The 20999-nt window shown below is 44.6% G+C and overlaps 1 protein-coding gene across 11 annotated transcripts in view; it reads right to left on the bottom strand.

Moving 5' to 3' along the window:
* Window positions 1-20999, bottom strand: part of RFFL (ring finger and FYVE like domain containing E3 ubiquitin protein ligase) — a 32686-nt gene that overhangs the window by 2927 nt on the left and 8760 nt on the right. For 6 of the 11 annotated variants that reach the window (XM_035343023.1, XM_035343022.1, XM_035343024.1 and 3 more), the window contains exons 2-6: window positions 9588-9778; window positions 3927-4331; window positions 1911-1994; window positions 1323-1530; window positions 2-25 (exon numbers count right to left, since the gene is read on the bottom strand). In XM_035343023.1, the coding sequence (XP_035198914.1) occupies window positions 2-25; window positions 1323-1530; window positions 1911-1994; window positions 3927-4331; window positions 9588-9778 (912 nt within the window). The other 5 variants (XM_035343033.1, XM_035343026.1, XM_035343029.1 and 2 more) reach the window with 5 other exon arrangements.

Here is a 20999-nt window from a genome sequence, read left to right as displayed (position 1 = left end):
CCGGTTTGATCGTCAGTGTCAGAAACTGCAACATAAAAAGAAAAAAATATTTGGTGGCAATAAGAGAAGCTGGGAAAAAAATTACTCAAGCAGTACTATTAAGCAGGAGGTGAAAGCCTTGAAGGGAGATTACTAAACCAAAACAAACAAGACTCCTTTTTCCTGATCCCCATGCAGAGGTTCACACGTTCTCCGATGAGGACAGGTTGTTCAACAAGCAAGAAACTTTCTCTTCTACTGAGCTTACGCAACAGCTACTGCTTCACAGAGATAAGCGACTATCTAGAATGATATCTCAATTTTTAAGACAGTCGGAATTTATGCAATGTAGCTTCCTAGAACTACTCTTTCAGTAGCCCCTTCTGCCAGTTTCTTTGATGTTACACAAGCTCGCCAATATTGTTGAACACAGCTGAGACATATGCACACACTGGGTAACTAATCAAGAAAAAATGATAAATTCTGTCAAAAGTACAAAATGCACTGAAAGAAGAATACAAAAATGAGGTGGTTGTCTTAAATCTTTCATCATAGGTGTAGGACAAAACTTGGAGAGATGTTTAAAAAACAGCACTGCTTTGGAAAACAGCAAGAAACAAACCTATCTGTAAAGTCAAAGCATTAAAATATACTTCTATATATAGTTCTATAAACAACTTGCAAGTCAGGGGGGAGGGAGGGGTGTTTTCAAAACTCATCACCAAGAATTAGACACTGGGTCCTGAAAGTCAAGCGAGATAGATTCTCTACACACTTCTAGCACACCACTATCTCTTCATCAGTCAACCGTGCAGGCGCAGCAGGTGCAGGTCACACACAGGAAGGTTCCCCTTGTGATTAAAAGGACAGAACCAAAGGACAGATAACCACAGCTGTTCAGAAGCAGGAGCCACAGTCACTGACTACACACCTGCTCTACAGACCAGCTACTTTTCACTGGTTTAAGCTAAGGCATTTTCTGCCTCTTTGCCAGTTACTACAAGTCGAGTGATGAAAGCTCACTCTAGCTCTTGCAGTCCTGTCTGTAGCCATACATCAGCTGTTCTGTGGGTGCTGCAGCAACCAGCACGATCTGCCACAGCTATACGAAGCCCTGAGATGGATGCCACGTGGTTCTCCTTTATTCCTACTATGGGGAAGTCACTCTCCACAGCTTGCATCATGCTCTCCTCTCAGACATACAAACAGTGCTGCTTTCACTCTAATTTGAGCTTGATACAGTACCTCTACTCTCACTCACAAGAGAAAGAAACAAGGTAAGTTTTACTCCCACAACTGTTTGCAGAAAGGGAAATCAGGTACATGCTTGCTAGATTTCTTACCTAGGTGCTGAAGGTCTTTCTCTTTGTAAAGACGAGTCACCCTCTCTAACAGCTCCCACTTTTCACAGCAGCCTTTGTAGTTGACAAAGTTGCGAGCAAGAATTTCCTTCAGCTGCCGCACAGACAGTGCATTGATGTCTCCAATGCTTGTTAGATCAGAAAGAGAAGCCTTCCTCCCCAGCACCAGGTTATCTCCCGAGTGAGTAGACTGGAAGGGAACAAAGATGGAACAATTCTTGCTCTCAGCAACCAGCACTATCATTTAAATAAGCTTTCAACATGCGCACTAGCAGGAATTAATGTTTGGACGTACATATAACTGATAAATGGAGGGATTCACAGAATAATCAGAAATACAAATCCTAAGATGGAAATAAATCATTCCTATAATTATAGTGTTCAAGTGACACCAGTTCTTTCTGTATGTGGAGGACAGGATGATGCTATAGAAGGGGTTGGTTGCATCTGCAGGTGGTCAGGCTGAATTACTGTTTAGTCACCCATCTCTGTAGTAACGATTCTGTGGTGGCAAATACAGCACAGGAAACTTGGTGTTCCTTGCTATCTGTCTAATTCCAGGTCACAAACCTGCGTCTCCTCCTCTGTTGGTGCTTCTGGTGCATTCTCAACTCCTGTCATATCGACTTGGCTTGGAGACACATACCCAATTGCCTAAAAGAGGAAATAAAGCTTTTACCAACAGCATATCTCTACCAGGGGGGAAATAAGCTTGATAGTTCAGTACAACTGCAAACCCCACCCACTGGTATGGCAAACCATAGCACGAGGTAAAAGCTAGGCACACTGGCAGAAGATATTTCCTGTGCAGCACTTAGAAACAAATAATTTTAAGATGTGTAAAACGATGGAAGTGCAGCATCTGACCCTCCAGAGTCCCACTTAATTTACACCCTGGTAGAGTACTTTTACAATAAGCTCCCACATGATGTTCTCGTGAGGCTGGGTCAGGAAGAGAACAAAATTTATGTGGACGTAGGACAGTAGCAGGGCCCCCGACAAGGTCACGGTGCAAGTCCTGGCACTGCTAGGCAATCCTTCACTGTGAAGTGGCTGCAGCATGTGACCCAGCGTGATATCACAGCCTGACTGCACACCACATATCAGTGCAAGACTCCTTATAAGACCCCTCCACAAAAATACTCAGAGACATCAAAAGTCACCTTCAGAGTAACCACACAGAAGTACCTCCTCGGCTGGGTTCTGGATTGGACAAACAGGAGACACTACATGAAGGACCAGCAGAACCAAAGCTGGAGAAGGGGCTGTTGCTCAGAGCACTCAAAGTGAAAGGAACTGCAGTGTAATCCCAGCTGACTTCCCTCAGCAGCTATCTTTCCCCTCTGGTTTCCCTACTGAGGAAGGAGACTGCAACCATCCTAGCGAGGTGATAACTGGTTGATATTTATAAGATCAAGGAATAACAATGAAAGAAGTAGGGTGCCCTATGAGTCGAGAAAAGAACCTGTAATGTATTACAGGACAGTAAGGGAAGACTACAGAGCTGAATGTGCAGGTAAAAAAAATGGGATGACAATATCCATAAAACAAAAAGGCCCTTTAATGATAATGTAAATAAAAAACAAAGGTAAATACTAATGTAGAAAAAAAAAATAAAAAAAAAATAATGAACCTCTTTATTTTGTACTAGATATATCTGCTGAGGAAGCAGAAGGTACAGACACTTCCACAGCTCAGTCCACAAGGAACTAAACATACCTATTAGCTTATGGAATAGGACTGGGAGCAGATGTCAGACACTGAGTAAACTTCCCATACGAGATAGCAGAAAGACAAACAAAGCAAAATCAATAAAAACAATTAAATTCAAATGCCCTTTACAAGGTTCCTCAGAACAGCATTCATCGTCAACTGAAGGCTAACAACAGACTTGGGGTTTTGTCTTCTATTGATCTGGGTGCAGGAGATACCAAGAACTTTGCCTGTCTCACAGTAGGCTTTCCCAGCAGTTTCAATTGCAGGATTGCTTTAAACAGTGCTTGCTGTCTCACACATGAATTCAAGAGTAACAACAACTAATACCTACATACGGTTGTCAAAAGGTGTCAACATCAACGCACAAGAAAGATCTGTGCACCAACACAGACATCGCATACCAAAGGAACCATTAGTCACAGGAAGTAGCTAGTGGCAAAAAAAAAATGTCTCAAAGGACCTCAAAATATTGATGTTCTCAGAGTGAGTGCTCACTATGCTCAGCCCTGCCCACCAAATTAAATGCCACTAGTGCAGAAATTCCACAGAAGTGGCACATTCCACTTTGGTGCAGCAGCACAGCAGTGTAAAACAACTCCCCTAGTTATTCTGTAAGAAAATGTGAAGTCCTCACTCCAAATTGATTAATATTAAAAAACACCACAACTGAGAAAAGCATGTGTAAAATGCAACTGAAGCATTTTGTCAGCTGCTCTAAACAGAAGCCCTCTTGCTTTTTAAGCAGGCATGGATAGTGTTAGACTCTTATGGCACATTACCTACTTGGAAACCTCATGCAGCATCTTAGTAGTTAATCCAAAAACAGAGATGGACAAGTATGTGAAAGATGCTTTTGGTTAGAGACTGTACCTGTTGATGTTCCTGAGCTCGTGAATTTGAGATGGAATCTGCAGACGCTGGAGACGCATCACGTGAGGTAGAAGATGCTGTGCTGGTTGGCGGGAGAATCACAAAGTCTTGCTGTCCAGAGGCACTAGTATTAAATGGGTTTGTTCTTATCTGATCTTCCTGGTTAATTACTGGCTGCTGGCCAAGAATCAGAAATACCAGGTCCTCCTTTTCACGACACAGCTCTGTGGAAATCTCATGGAGCGCCAAATAGTCTCGCAGATCCTTCACCTTCATCTTTATCAGCTCTTCCCGCTGAAAAGCTGTGGCTCGGAAACGCTGACAGAGGTGGCAGAGGAGGGGACCACCTTCAGGCTGGTTTGAGCAGGACGTACAAAAATTCTTCTTACAGTCCAAGCAGATATGCTGGGGAAGAGAAGGGAACAGAATCAAAGGGATCTGCCATGCCCTGAGACAGCAGGGCACAACAGCCACAGGCAGCGTTCCCCTGGCACCTGGAAGCCAAGGTAAAAGCCGTGACCCCTACGAGGGCATAATGAAAACCTTCTAATTTACAACAAAGTGCCAAGTATGCGTGCACGCTCCTAGGCGAGGTAAAGGACTGACCCTATGAGCAGGCCACTATATTCCTCAGATATTAGAGAAGCACTGCGTACACCAGAGACCTACCCAGAATTAAATATATCCTGAAACAATTCCCTCAAATGACAGGAGATTTCTGCCCACAGTCTGGACCTGTTCCTCCAGTTTAAGCCACAGATGAAATCAAGAGATATTTAGGAGGCAGCAGACTGCAGAGTGCATCACAGCTAGCTGTGCATTGCTTCATAAAGCAACAAAGCACTGCTCTGTGCAGTAAGAAAGCTCCAGCATCGAAGGGAACTACTTACAAACATTTCTTTTTTTGCTTTGTACATGCTACAAGCGACCCCCACACTTTTTTCCTCTCCAAATTGCCGCAGTCACTAAATGAATCTTCTTTTCACCATAAGAGCAACTGTCTGACAAACAGAAAAGAATTTAACACTTATTCATCAAAACCAGCTACTTAATTTTAAAAATAATATTAACACTGAGGTACTAGACAGAAAGTGTTGGAAGTTTTGGAAATATTAGGCCCCAGATGTTTTAAAACTTTTCAGATCAAGTTCCGTTGTTTAATGTTTATATTTTATTCTCTTCTGATATCACTCAGGGCTTGATTTTCAGAAGTTCCAAGCACTCATGGTCCATGTTGACTTCTGCAGAAAGCGTTCAACACTTGGGGAAGTCAAATCCTGCATTTCTGAGTAGGAATAGCAGCAGAACAGCCACATTATGCACCCTTAAAAAAGTCCTGAGGGGGGGAAAAAGAACTGGATTATTTCAGTGCTGGTTAAGGAATGCTAACTCACAGTCTCAGAGAAGACCAGCAGCCCTACGAAATGGAGCTCAACAGGCAGCACCTACAGATGGCATTTCCTTTCCTGTCCTGACAGAGCACATCATTTCTACCCTGAAACGGTCACCTCTGGAATGAGCCAAGTAGGCTCGCATTTCCTTTCTTTTGAGATTCCTCGTTCTGAAAGGGTTTGTGCATGTTTGCTGGAGCAAAATCAAGAAGGCTTCAGAAAGACCAGTCAGCAACAGTCACCTTGAATCACTGGAGTTGTAGGCTGTGCTTAGATATTTATGATTTATATCCTTTACTTCTACATCTGCTTGGGAGATAAATAGTTTTCCCTGTTCTATTTATGAGTCACCATAAATTTGCCTATTTATTCTAACATCCTAATCCTTCAGAGCTGTACAAGGGAAAATACCCGTGAAGACTTGGAGAATCAACAAATACAAAGTCATAGACAAAATAAAAGCTTCATGGATTGCTCCTAGTGATTAAAGAACATTTCTAATTTCACAGTTCAAAGAAAGTAGGTGTTTCTCGTGTTTTAAAGGAGTAATACACTGCTTACACAAGCTCCTTCTGACCCCTTTAGAGCCTGGCAGCCCCCCTGCCCCACACCACCCATGCAATTACAACCACCAGACCTCTCATTTAGCCCCTGTAATAGACTTAAAATGACAGTTAGTGGGAAAGGTCCCAGCTTCCTGCCTAAGCACATTAAGACATGAACATTTTTACCACAGAGAGAACCTCATGCGGACTTGAAACCTCGTCTCAAAATAGCTGTTTATTTGGGGGCACGCCACGTAGAAGTGCCTTTCCTGTCTTGCTCCGTTGCTGATGGAAGTCAATCTCCATATACCATCAATTTCTGAAAAGTTTTCCATAACTTGGCCATTATTAAAAGAAGCATTAGTGGCTTTTTTAAACCCAAGACTGTAGGAACAATTCATTAATTTGAAAAGTTTGGGGGCAGGCACTTCTGGCTGGCACATGCCTGGAGTGGGGACACAAACACTCCACAAAGGCAGATTAATGGAAAATAACCACATTAACAGCGCTTTCCTTCTGTCAATTGCCCATCCTGACAGCAGAGCAACCAGAAAAACTGAGGAAAAAACGTATGTATATATATGTTCTGCTTTACTCTGGCTGGAGGGAAGCCTTCCCCGTGCTCTGCAGACTGCCACTTCGGCTCCCAAGGGAGCTGTATGGCCAAGGACCTTCTAACCCAGAAAACGCCTACTTGAGTGCTTCTGTGTTTAGGTACCACGTGAGCGAGCACAGCACAAGGGCTGCATTATCCAACATACTTCTTGCAAGCCATTAACAGCAATAACACAAGTTTGCCTTAGTTATCAAATGATACACTTGAGAAGTCAAAATAAAAGCAGGCTGATAAGCCTCTGACTTATCAGCTCGCCACTGGGATTCGTCTTCATTCCCAGCCTGTATCAAAGCGTCAGGTATTTGAACACGCACAGAAGCTGCTTGCTGCACCTGAGCATTAAGCAGCTTTTACAGCTTTTGATACATTTGTTGAGCTCTGAAAAGGCAGTGCCTGAAGACCACGTTCTCTTCAGAACAATGCATTTCAGATGTGGCTGTAAATTAAAGGCTGTTACTAAAAGGTCAGACCACTTCTGAACGATGCTTACTATTTCTAACTGGTAGCACAATCACAGGGTAGTCAAGTAGAAGCAAAATACTTGAAATCAGAAGCCTGTCCCAAATATAAGCTGCTGCTGATGGGGTGCTCCGACAGCTAGGCTCCCAGAGATACCAGGACGGGGCTTTGATGCTCTTGGCTCTTCTCCGTATGCAGGATAAAAGGAAGAAATGCCAATATTCAAGCTTTCAGCACAGCTAGTGTTGTTTGTTTTTTTTTCCAAATCTGACACTCCAGCTTGCCAGGAGCTTTTTCTGGAAGTATGCAAAGAAAAGCATCTTCCTGAAATGTCAGCCAATTTAAGCCACTGAAATCAGAAAACGGGGAAGGAACAACAATCTGACATATCCCCCAGAAACGCCTGCCATAGCTTTCCATTGGCAGAGAGGGAAATGAAGAATGCTCGTTTCAAATTTAAAAGATTGTGGGGATTTTGCTGCAGAACACCAAGATCAAAAAAGTCAGCTAAGGAAGAAAAAAAAAAAAAAAGATTGTTTCCAAAATTAAGCTTTACATCTTTTAAAGATGCTCCAACAGTTACTTAAAAGCATTTTACAAGTCTATGCTCATTCGTATGTTCCCTACCCTAGTCCTTTTAGTTGGTGCCATGTTATAAGAAAATTAAAAATACGATTATGATTAAAATTTAAGAATTTAAAATACAATCTGCTTTTTCTTTTTTTTTTTTTTTAAAGACAAATTAAGTTATCCATATGGTCTGCAACGTGGAAAGAATTTGTTTTAATCCACTGTATTTCAGTATAAACATCAGCTGGACTTTAGAGTTCAAAGGTACTCTCTCCTGGGACAAAGCACAGCTTTCTGTGGTCTTGTTGCATCTCAGTAAGATTTCCTGCCTTTCTCCATCCACATCAACAGAATTAAAGAATTAACATGGCTTACAAACATGTCAGTTTTTCTATAAGTTATGTATGCAGTTCTTTATGTCAAATCCTCCTCTGGAGGCCAAGGGCTGATGGCTGAGCTCTAGCAGACCTTCCTGCAGCTGTTTAAGCTTTACCACCTGTAGCCACCCAGCTCCCGTCAGTCCCAGGGATTGCAGTAGTTGTGGTGGCAGAAGAGAGGTGGCCTGTGAGTTCGGAACCCCCCTCCACAATACAGAACATAAGCCTCAAACTCATCTTCATTGATAGCCTGCACTGAATGGGAGCAGCTGAGACAGAAGCATGCGTTGTACTCTGCTGTCCCAGTTAACGCAGCCAGCCAACTCCAGCAGGAAAACAGGGAGATCTGCTGGGGGCAGAAACATCTTACACTGCTTCAGCAGATCCTCTACAGCTTACACACCGGAGCTGTACCTAGCCCCTATCAGTCCGTGTTCTCACATACCTGGAGCGGCATCAATAACTCATACACAAGACACTGCTTTGAAAACAGCTTATACTGGAACGTACATTTCAGAAGATAACAGGAGAAAATAGGCCTAGCACTGGGTATAGTATAGGTCACACATACCTTCATGATGTAGTTACATTTCAAAGCAGAATCATCTATGTCCACTACTTGCTTGTATGCACAAGAGTTAACATTGGATTCAGAATAATTCTTTTTGCAAGTATTTGCAAGGACAATACCGTGCACGCTCACGTGCAGTGATTGTACCTTTTATTCCCAGCTGACCCAGAATCTGCCTGCTGTCAAAAAACGTCTAAGCACATTTACGTACCCAAACCACTACGGGGAGTAACACCTCAAAATATATTACCAAAATTCCAACTTGTAAGGATATCTGGAGCAGTAACACTTCTCAGTGCAAAAATAAACATCCCTGTTGTTCCATGAGTAGAAAGCAACAGCTCTACCAAGACTTCCCCTTTCTCAGCAAAAATATCTCAAAAAATATCTCAAAGATATTTGCCAACGTGGATGAATGTATCAGACGCTTCTTAAGCCAAGGAGTTTGGACTCTGAACAGCTTTCCTCACAAGAAGATTTTAAAAGCAGCGTTATAGGAATCACCATGCCCAAATAATGTCCCAGACAGGGTTTACTGTCTAATTGAACATCACATGGCAACAAATATTTTGGCATCTCTATGCTTGCAAGTGAAGTCTATAGACAAGATAAAATGGATTTGTTTTCCGGTTGGCTTGTCATTTGTTTTGGCACCAAGCTTCAGCAATTCAACACGCCCTCAATTAACGTATATGGCTTTTTAGTTTGCAAGAGATACGTAGATCTTCCTTTCCTGAGAGCACAGATAGAACACTGAACTTCTTACCACGACTTTTTGTTAGAGAGCATTAGACATTTTAAAATAACAAATGAAAAACTAACGTTCAAGTTAAAGCTCCTTTAAATGATTACAAGCAGTTTGGCCACCTTCTTTTACAATCCAGGAGAGCCAAGTCTCAGGTTAACTACCACATCTCTAATCATCTTTAACTGTGCCTGCTAATTGCGAAAGAATGACTAAGGGATACAGAAGCAAAGGCAAGCTGTCTTACTCCATATGGTATCCTCAAATCAGATGCCTCTAACGTGCGCCCATTTCTCTTCAAATCAGCTCTTGGTAATTAAGCAGACGTCAGACAGCACACCGCAAACTGAACAGTCAGTGGCACCAGGGCAGACGTTCACAACTCACCTTTCTGGAGGAATTGTCGAAGTGCGCCCCGCATGCTTTACAGCTCTCCTCAGAAGCAGTGGGAGAGGGGTAGGAGCTGTACCCAGGGTTGGAGTAGGCCTGGGCTCCAGTTCCCTGCTCTGGCTGCGGCTGCATCTCTTCAGGTGAGCCATCCAGGCAAAACCAGTTACAACAGCTTGCCCACATAGTACCTGGAAGGGGAAAAATATATATATATTAAACATGGCACAAGGAGCAACCTGACAGCTAAAGCAAGGACAAATCAGGGAGATCTGATATTTAATAAATCTGATATTTAAGTTTCCCACCATCGATTCACATTCTGAAAGCGTTTGTAAGGCCTGAGCTTTCCTCTAACTTCAATGCGCACACACAAAAACCACGCAACCAGTCGTTGCATTTGGTGAGAAAGGACAAAGTTCGGGACTGCTGTTAGTAGAATTTCTCAAGTGTCAAGAGATGCCAGCGATAAGATAAATTTTATGTTCCAGTTGGCCGAAGCTCTACGATTAGTTTGCTGTAAGCATAACACACTTTTTTTCGTGTATCAGGAAAAGATAACAAGCTCCCATTTTATTTAAGTGATACATATGAGACATAATTAACAGCTAGATCACAGATGAGTATTCTTCAACTGCATTCTAAATCCCTCACAAATTTACAAGTACAAACCTAAGAGGACAAGGGAGTGGAGCCACTGATCTCACACATGCCAGTTCTCAGTCAAATCTGCAGCATTTAAACACTAAATCATCGTGCAGTAATGTTAGTCATTCAAGAAAATTCAGGTACTAGCTTCCACTAACTAACCTGGGAAAACAATTGCATATGAGACACGTAATCGCTTGTTTATTTTCTTGCGAGCCAAACAGTGACGTATGCACACGTAACCTAAAATCCCAGCAGCCAAGCGCAAAATGCACGGCCTTGTATTCTAAGACCACCCATGCAGAAGTATTCCAGAAACACGCTGCTATAAACTGGCTCTGGGGAGTTTACAAAGAAATCTGAATTCATCTGGGCATTCAGTTTCTAGAGCACACACCACGTGTCATCACCTAATGGTAAACAGAATACAGATTGCCTCCTCTGCATTTCTGCATTCACGCTGTAGCTCCTGGACTGTGTTTCTTATGTCTTCACAATCAAGTCCATCACTGGCAGCGTTCGGCAGCTGCTCAGTTTTATAATCTGGAAATAAAACATCTCCCAGCTATGCAGCCAATTCATTTACCTCACCACAGTCATTTTTTGCCACTGCAAAAACCCAGATTCCCACGGGAAGGGGGCTGGTACGAGCCCTAAGGGTTATTTGGTACAACACGCTAACAAACCGGGGTTTGGTTTTGTTTTGAAGCTGTGTCACGTCTTTGGGGCTGAAATACTTGAACTGGAGAGCTTCTGCAGTTTGGTGCAGCTCCAGTATCTGTAGTGTTAGTGGTATCTTTATTTCTTTTGAAGCCTGAACGTGGCTTGTCAAAGTGGCTGCTGTGGCTGCAGCGGCCGCGCGCCTTTCAGGATTCACAATGGTGAGCTTACCGACGAGTTCACCCTGGCAGCTCAGCAGATTTCAGTGTTTGTGTGAAGATCTGCAGATTCGTGACTGATAAACAATTTGTGGTGTAACTGATGTTCACAGTGCTGAGATCTCTAATAGCAGGATAGTAACAGAAAAAGGAGCACCAGGCGGCTGATGGAAGGACGGGGTGACCAAAAGCATGGCACAGTCACAGGGCACAGGACTACAGATATTTGTGATGTTAAAGCCATCAAAAGCTGATTCTACTAAGCCCTAAAAATCACATTGGTGAGTGTTGACAGAAAATGTTGTAGGTGCCTGGACCATCCTCCCCCCCCATCACTTGGAGCCACCCTCAGACACAACAAGCAGGCTACTGTGCTTGCCCAGCGTCTCCAGAGAGCCGACCACCTCGGCAGGAGCACGCACGTCCTGCACAGAAAGCACACGGGACAGTCACAGAAAACCAGCGAGGGCCTTCAGGCCCCCAGCTACTTGGGTTCGTGTACAAAACTCGGTGTCAGAAGACAAGCTTCAATGCAGTTGGTATTTATAACCATAAACAAGAATCGAGGGAAAAGCAGAGCGAGTTCTCACCGACACAGGGAGCTGAGGTCTGCGACTGGCAGCAGTACAGCTCCAGTGTCCCAGCCTAACATTTAGTTTCACATGCCAGGGTTGTCATCCTGTGTAAGCAAAGGTAATTATCACTTGATAAATACATGGAGAGATGTTCCACGAACAGAAATAACACATCATCCACTTGTGCTAGCGCTGCACTGCAATCAAAACACATACTTCACATATCGTACAGGAAGAAACAGTTACTCTTTCTTTCTGCAGACTCATTTTCAAGCAATCGGTCCTCCTCACACATTAACAGATCCTATGTATTTAGGAAACACTGAGTTTGTATTTTAAACTATGCTGTTTGGAGGTTTCTTCCTAGGAACTGCAAATCTAAACAACACGAGAGACTTCTGCACAGTGAAACTTGTATTCACAGGCTCTGCAGCAGGGGAAAGCTGCGTCCATCGTCTCTTCTCTTCCTGCTCCAAAGACCCCTGCAAACCAAAGGCCACCCACGACAGCGGAATATACAAATGCTACTGCCTGCCCCCAAAACTTTGTTCTCCTAAGAAGACAGCCCAGTAATTCACTCCGGAATGTTGCAACACGTCAGACTTCGGGAAGAAAAACACAAGGGAGTGCACAAACAAGGATAAAATAAGAGAACTCCGCATTCAGCTGAAATTGTAGCGTTGTGCTATTGCTAGGAAATGAAAAGCGCAAAAGGCTCAGATGTTCGTTCAGAAGAACCTTAATTCTGCTCGTCTGTGAGAGCATGGAAGGGAAACATCCACAAGCAGACAGCTACAACCAGGCCTGCCCTCCAGTCTGCACAGCTTTTCCCAAATGCACCTTCTGTCTTTAAGAGGAGCACACGGAGGTACGCCAGGCACGTTTCCGCAGCCTGTAATAGCGTATGTCAGGTTTTAATTATTTAAGAACCTTGGTGTGTAAGTTTAAGCTTGTCTGCAAGCAGGATTTACACTGACAAAGGCGCCTCGCTGAAACTGCTTTGTGCTGCCGTCTGCTAGGTGTACAGAAACGAACAGCTCTGACTTTCCAGGAGGCTGGAGAGCTCCTCTTGAACACATACTTGCCCTGAGCAGGCGCACCCTGCACCCCTGTGCTGCCACCAGCCCTTGGGACAAGGCAGGATGTCCCTGCAGGCACACGGTGCTGTACAGCAGCCTGCCCTCCTGCCCCAGCCCTGCCCAACCTCTCCATGGGCAAGAGAAGGAGCTCACAAACCTCCGCCCGTGCAGCAGCCATCATGCTCTGCACCTCAGGAGGCCACATGAGCCCACCTCCTTTCCTAGATACTCGCTACTAGTTCCAAATTCCCACGGGGCCACAGTGGCTGAAAAGCAATAATTAAGCTGTTAATGGCTGGAAAGGCAACGCAGCAGCATGAATTTCACATGCTACCACCAGCTGGGTGAAGCTTTGCTAACTGGTGGCTGCACTACCGAGCAGGCTGGACTGAGATTTAAGGTGCAACACAATTTCTCTGAAGGGAGATGACAGGAAGCAGAGGTAAGATTCAGCACCTGCTCCAAAAGGGGTTTTCCTTTGCTCTGCACAGCACCACTTGCAGACCTGAGGAGGAGGACTGGAAGCAGGAGCTGTACTTCAGGGTGAGATTTCAAGTTAGCAATTTCTTAGATTGCTCTACAATGTCTTCTGTAGCCTAATTACTCCCTTATTTATCTCATTACCCATTCAGAGGCACATGGGCACCACCCAGAAGCTGATGATTTCTGTAAGCAGCACTTTGGAAGGACAGGTTGTTGGTGCAGACGTGGCAGTTCGAGTCCTGTACCTAGCAAGCACTGCCCTACGTAAGGCCCGTCAAACCTCTGCAGACGAGCGACAGTTTTCCACGCAGGGAGCACCCCAGTTGCAACAAACAACTGCCCTGCCACATTTCCCAGCAAAAAATGCTGCTGCTTTATGGTGCTTGATACATCCCTACAGTTACCTGACCAACATTAGCACATCCATGTGGCAATGCCTACGACACCACCGTCTTCTGGAGTTCTCAAGCAACTTCTTGAATAGAGGAGGTCGACTTGCTGGCGTGAGGCATTACTGACAGCAGCAGGCATCGTTATTCTTGGACAAGCTGCTCATGTTGGCCAACAGGAGAAAGTAAATGTTTTAGCTACGCAGCTGCAGGATGAGAACAGATCACGCTTTGGGGGACCTGAAGCTGTGTTGCAGGCAATCACCAGAGAACTCCTGGTGGCCACGCAGACCTGCCCTGCACCCCAAGCGCGTGTTGCGCTCAGGGTGCCTGCAATAGCAGGGGCTGGAGGTGCAAGATCAAAGACAGCCTAACCTGGCCATGCAAACACATCCACCCACCTGCAATTATCACTCTGGGCGTGTTCCTGGCAGGGTGGGGGTGCTCTTCTACTTTCTTTCTTGAGTTCCTTTAATGAAAAGCCAGAAGGCATCCAATAAATCGCGGATGAGGCAGGGAGTTGCTTGGGTCTGTAGGCACGACAGTGCTACCACGCTACCACGCTCTGCTGGATTGCTTTTTATTTTTCCCCTCAGATATGAAGCTGTGAATGCTGCGACTCTTTTCACTGATTTTAAACAGCAGGCTCAAATTCATGTCACCAGCTGTTCATTAACATCTTCTGTGCATCTCCACGAGTTTTGTGTAACGTTACGAGCGTTATGCCATTCCAGAGGAAGCATCACTGATGTCAGAAGCTTTCCTCCCATACCCTGTTGGAGATAGTATTCATATTGCATTCCTGGGATTTTGTGCTTCCCATAATATTTTAAAAAAAAAAAAAAAAAAAAAAAGGCAAGCATTTGAACTCAGAATCTCACAATACCTCTTACTGCAGAGGCAATATTAATGCCATAACCCTTCTGGCTGGAATATCAGCGACCACTGGCTACACACAGGATTTATTACACATGCTTTGTGGATTTCTATCAAAGGGCAGGCTTTGTCTGTATAGGAGAACTTCGGTTGATGTTTGAACAGGAAAATAAAGGGAATTTTTATAAGAGTGCAAACAGTAAGAGACCAGAGCAAGCAAAACCAACATTTCTCAGAATCTTTGAGCTTTTGACTCAACAGAATAAAGTTGTCCATGAGTGTGCTTGGCTGCTCAGGAATTTAGGAGCTGGAATACAATAGCACAAACAAGACACTTGAGTTAAGAGATCAAAAGGAACTGTGCTCCCACGAGCAGCTGATTTTGCTCCCACATGAGCAGAGGCCGCAGCACCAAGTCCTCCTCTTCCTCCCCAGAGTCCTTCAGCCACTGGAACACCAAGGCCGACGACCCCTGAGGCTACTGCAGATTCAGAAGGGTGCCAAAAAGGGAGGGAGATGCATGATAAATCAGCAGCCTTGCCAGGTCATGCTTTCCAACAATCACGCTTGCTCATTAGTTCCATCAGCTGCCCTCACACCTCCTGCTTTAGTGGCTCTGCTTGCCGCACCAAGCTGCTCTTCCATCAGCTCCCTGAAGCACAGAGCTCCCCTGTCCAACTCACGCATCGCTCAGGGGCCACCCTCCCCGACTTTCTCACTCCCTGCCAGCAGCGCCCCATGCTCCTGAACTGCTTCCTCCCGCTTCTCAGAGATTTCTGTGAGATCACCACAGGGTCTCAGCCTCCTTTCTCCCCCCTTCCCCTCACTCTTTGCCGTCTGCCAGCCAACTGCCAAGCCACAGAATCCGAGGTCTGTGCTCCAAGTACAGGCACCATCCAAAAACACACGTCTGACCTGCCATCCACCGTGCAGCATCCACAACGCCACGTTCACTGGTAAGGCACCGCTTCCAACAGAACATCAGGTGACCAGGATTAAATTTATTCAAAAAAAAAAAGAAAAAAAACACTATTTTCCACTATTTCCAGGGCCTTAAAGATTACTGAAGCCTGCTCAGGAAGCCAGAACAGGGCAGTGTGACTTCAAAATACCCATGTCCTGCCTCAGCACTTTTAGAATTATGTTACTATTCCATGCAGTATCCCCTGCAAAATTCAGCACATGCCACCTTCATGAACGCTGTTTTGCAATGACTTACTTAACCATTTTTTTGCCCCGTTAATAGCACTGTATGGTTGTTCATTGCTCTAATTCTTCATTTTTTATTAAAAGTAAACCTGCACTGATAAGGAATGCCTTGCTAAAATTAGTTCCACTAATAACCTGCCATTTAAAAGCTGAAATCACTGCTTCCCCCATCACAAATTAGTATTTACTTGATAACAAGGCTATAATCTGCTCAAATGACATTTATTCATTAAGCTTCATTTTAATTAGTCTGTGTCACAGGCACAGAGACCTGAATTATGGTAAATGGAAGAAGCCACGTGTTGGGGCTGGTGGAAAACTCAGCAAACAAGGTGTCTGCAAGAGGCACGAGGAGGCAGGCTGTCAGTCTGAGCACATTTGCAGAGCTGGCGTCTTAACTAGCACGAAGAAGAAATTGAAGAGTGGGCACCAGCTAACAGGAAGCAAGGAAACCCAGTTCATTGTATATAACAACTGGATTAAGCACCTTAGATTTTTACCTAGGGAAAGGAAAAATGCACTTATGAGCAAAGGTACAAGTCCACATCGTGCCCTGACAACACGCACATTGCAAAAATACACAAGCACACATCAGAGCTGTACCACAGCTACAAACAGGAGGGTCTGAGGGAAGAGAAACTGAAGTGTTGTTCTGGAGGGACTAGCTGTGTCTCATCTCCAGGCACCTAAGCATGCAACACCGACAATCTTTATGAAGACAAATACACGACAGCTCACCAGTCCGAGCAGCAACTTCGATGCCAGTCTCAGAAACCATCCAGCTACACAGAGGATGAGGCATTCAGCTCAATCCATGCCAAACTTCGTCAGAACCAAGCATCCCAGTTATTTTCTGTGGTGTCTTGGTGAGGCGTTGGAGCACCAGGGAGCACAGCACGCCTGCTGTCAGGGCCAGCAGCTACCCCTGAGCAGCCCTGGCACACTCACATCCCCCAGCCACCGCCGGTGGATGGAGTTGCCTACACCTTCCCCGTCAGATGCATTACCACGGGGCTGGAAGCTTGGCTTGTACACTCCAGCAATCCATCTTCAGGCCCTCTTTAACGCAGCCACGATGCCTTCCAAAGCCTCCAGGCGAGCAGCAGAGGCGAAGAGCATCCCAACGCGCCCAGCCAGGTGATGGAGAGCGGTGTACGGCCGCGTCCAACAGCGCATTTGCGAGGTGCGCTGCTTCCCCGAGCCCAAAGGACGGGAATTTGGCCGCACACCAGCATTTTAATCAAGGAAGTGACATCCGTTTACCACAGAGCAGAAAGTAAACAGCGCAGCCCGTTGGGGCAGGGCGCAAAGCAGCGCAGGAAAAAGCTGGAGCTGCACAGACACAACCCCACACAGCTCCGCTGAAACGCTATTGCCTTAAATTATTGCCCATTCCACGAGAAGTGAAAATACCAAAGTAATTTCCAAGTTATATCGTACAAAGGAAACCATCACACAAAGACCCCTTTATGCTGCTATGACCTGGTTTACAGTGGAGCAAGTCCTCTGTGACGTAAGCCTTTAGAAAACGTGTTTAAAGAGAAGAAGATTAAGAATTAGAGACCTCAAATACATCAAAAAACACGCCGGGTAATCCAAGAACATTTTACAGCTCTCCCAGTGCTTATCAGCATTCAATGTTACTTTGCAAGCATACCATGTGCCAGGCTTGCCGATGCTCTGTGTGTAGTGCAAGCACCTTTGGCCATCAGCAAATCCCCCTTTGCTGTTATGAGTGCACAGGATCTGCGCTTCAAGCACCTCTTTGAAGCCAGAGACCCGACATTTTCATTTGGAAACTGAGAAAATGCTTTTAGAAAGCTGTGCTATTTATACAGCATTGCAGAGTAAGCCAATACCAAAGTCACAAAAAAGAAGCCGTCTCACTCGACTCCCAGGCTCTGCACCTGAATTGCACACAGCACTCACCCGTTTTCTTCCTTCTCAGAAGCACAACTTGTGTCAAATGGTTTTTCCCAAGAAGAGAACCTTGGAAGTCCTGTTTTGTTTTAAAAGGAACTGGGTACCTGGGGGGTGTATTATTACAATGTAAACTGTTTATTTTGTCCTAAAATTGCACTGTATATATTGAAAAAAAATATTTAGATTAAAAGTTCTTCTTGCTATTACACATAATTAGGTTGAGACATCTGCCAAAATGGAAATTCAACAACAGCCTGCTTTTTCCCTTGCAAAAAGTCGCTGACGTTCTTTCAGCAAGCTAACAAACAAAACAACAAAACCCCCTAGTGATTAATGAAATCATATGACTGGCTAGTTTTGGACAAGTATTTTTCTTACCTGGTTTAGCTTAATTCCTTAGTTTATCTGGGGTTATGAAAAATTATTTGGGAAGAGGTATGGACTATCTCCTTTCCACTATCTTGCTATCCTGAACAATAGCAGCAAAAAATATGGTGCATACTTCCACCAAGCAGAACACTTATCACCAAACCAGAATTAAGTCAGCTGTAATAAATAAAGTCAGGAAGAGAAGAAAACTCTGGAGAAGTTTGATTCCAAAGCACTGCGTTTTGTTACCATACCTGCCTAGCATCCTGCATGTGTGGACCTCTGTCTCCATCCCGCACACAGAAGTGACTGCAAAAACAGAAGCTCTCTGTCCAAAATTCTGCAATCAGAACAGCCCAGAAATCTGAGATTGCCGTGTACCATTTTACACAGGTACCTTTACAAAGATACTTTTCATTATGGGAAAAAGACGGAACCTGGCTCGTGTTCTAAAGTTTTTTCTCTTTTCATTCACATCACAAGTCTTTCCTGGATTTAGTTTCAGCCAGATATCATTTTTTTCAAGCAGTTGAGTAGCTGCTAAAATAACTGCAATATATAGCAGTGAATTGCTATATGAAAATCTGGAAACTTAAATAACTGCACGGCTTCCCTAACCAGCTCTGTTCAAGGAAGTTGTTCCATCCCAAAACCCACCTGGACTACCGCTGTGACAGTCACATGGCAATAGCTGGGGCAAGCTGGCTGGATGTGTGCTCACCCGAAAGCCAGAAATGGTCTCCAGAGGCACAACGTAATCAATTCAGGGAATCCTCCTGCTGCTAACACCACAAACCCCTCACCCCTTTGAAAATTCTGCAGTCCCCATAATAAAAATCACTCCGTTTCTGCTGCAGAACGCTGCTATGAGCGGAGTGACTCCAGCACTCAGACATTACAAACCGGCAACGGCAGCTCCCCAATTTAAGCCAGTAGTGCAGAGGAACAGTTTCAAGTCACCTCAGCTTTCAAGAAGGAAAAAGCTAATCACCACTGCAGGGCTTTAACGATGCTCTTCTGAGCAGGGGGATCACAGCGAGCAGGAGGAGAAATGGGAGGAGCGGATGGGATGTCTGGTCGTGTCTTCATCCTCTCACTGCAGTCCCCATTTCAAATAAAAAGACATCAAGCTGTTTCTGTTGAAATCCTTGGCCCAGGACTGCTGCACGTCTCGTTTCATTTTGACTGAGCTCTCTCTCCAGCTCAATAAATTACGTGTTCATCAACAGCTAATCGCTGGAACGAAGCACAACTGTACGGGGCAGTTGAGCAGAGAAGGAGGCATTATCCAGCCACTGCTCCTCCAGCTCCTAGAAGCAGGGTAAGAGCACAGTACATAACATGCATCTCACCACAAATTGCAGTGATGTGTACACAAAATCCCCGTCCCACCTGGTGTAACAAGCGTAAGGATTTGGAGAGATGGAGTACTCTAGAGCGGCTGTTCCCAAAACAGAGATCGCTACAAGTGCAATCTCAAGCCTTGCAGTGTTATTCGTGCAACAGCTGAGCTTGTGTTGGAGGTGATGCCGTCTCAGCACTCAGAATTGCATCAAATGTGTCTGAAATTGGGACTGCAATTGGCACTAATGCTCTGTAGGCTCTGAGCTGTCACTGTCTCAGACACCAAGAGTCAAGAGCGTTTAATGATGAGCTACAGTGCCAGTTGGAAAGCCCCTAAATTACTTTTCATGGCAAGCTTGGGATTTATTATTTGAATAGTACACTTCTAAGTCTTTTCTTAGAATCAGAAGATAGCCTCAAAACTCCTCGTGCACAAAGCCTACTCTCCCATTGCCTCTTTTTCACAAACTGGTAGTAGAAAATGAACGAAAACCCAAGGAATTCATACATGCGGGGGAAAACACATTCAGATGGATGATTCTGCTGTAAAACAGCTTGCAACAAAGATCTGTGCAGACTGGTAGGCAACCTCTGACCCGTTTAACTCTAGCCAGAAAAAAAGACCACTTACTTGGCTAGGCTGAAAAAGATCTGAACGCATGTAATTTAGGCACATCATAACAAGTACCAACAGCACAAACTCATTTCTTAGCTATGCTTATTCCAAATTAACCTGAATTCAAATCCAGGCTGAGTGCTGAAATAGAAAAAAAATGCAACTGCAAATTATGTCCTGCAACAGATGGGGACAAAGACCAGCAGGCACGTCACAGCTGACATAGCGTGAAAGCTCAGTTCTCCTCGAGCGCCAGAGTACTTTTGGGTTTGTCAGCGGTTAAAGAAAGGCAGGTCCAGGATACTGAACGCAGCAAACCTGACTGCTAGTATTGTTATTCAGACAACAAAGGAGATTGGAACCCAGAAGTCAGTTCATTTACAACTTAGTCACCACATCTGTAGGCAACAGAAAATACCCACCCTCACTTGTGGTAAGTTAGTACAGGTGAAAGTTTGAGAGAGGCTTTGAAGCTGCACTCCTAAAGTATTTTCATAAATACTAACGATCCTTTTTGTGCCAAAAAAGTCTCCAATTAGCACTGAAGCATTTGAAATTCAAACTTGCTTACGTGCAGGCCTGTGTAAGAGCTTAAAAACAAGGAAAGCGCAAGCCTTACCATCCAGTGTCTGTCAGTAGAGCAACAGGAACTACTTGCAACATCCATGGGACAGATGTCGTAAAAAAAAAGGCCATTTCCAACCGCCTACGGTATCTAGTGCTGAAAGATTCAAGTCAGTTACTTTACCACTGCTCTTGTTTGACTGCCATGCCTGTCTTCATGCTGCCTTCCTTCAGCCTCAGTTTCTGCAGAACACTAAGGATTAGTAACATTACAGACTGAGATCTGTGCTTTACTCAGACTGAAACATTAAATAAACAGCAACCATATTGTCCAGGATTTTTGGCTAGCGAGCTGAAGGCTAACATCCCAAGGAGATGCTGCAAGAGCTCTCAGAGGAGCTTGCCTACACTATCAGTGCAGATTACCTTCATACAAGTAAACACTCCTCTCTTGCAACT

This window comes from Oxyura jamaicensis, chromosome 19, assembly GCF_011077185.1.
Source record: "Oxyura jamaicensis isolate SHBP4307 breed ruddy duck chromosome 19, BPBGC_Ojam_1.0, whole genome shotgun sequence".
NCBI lineage: Eukaryota > Metazoa > Chordata > Aves > Anseriformes > Anatidae > Oxyura > Oxyura jamaicensis.
Note: the sequence above shows the minus strand (reverse complement) of the source record. Positions and strands in the feature narration are given on the sequence as shown.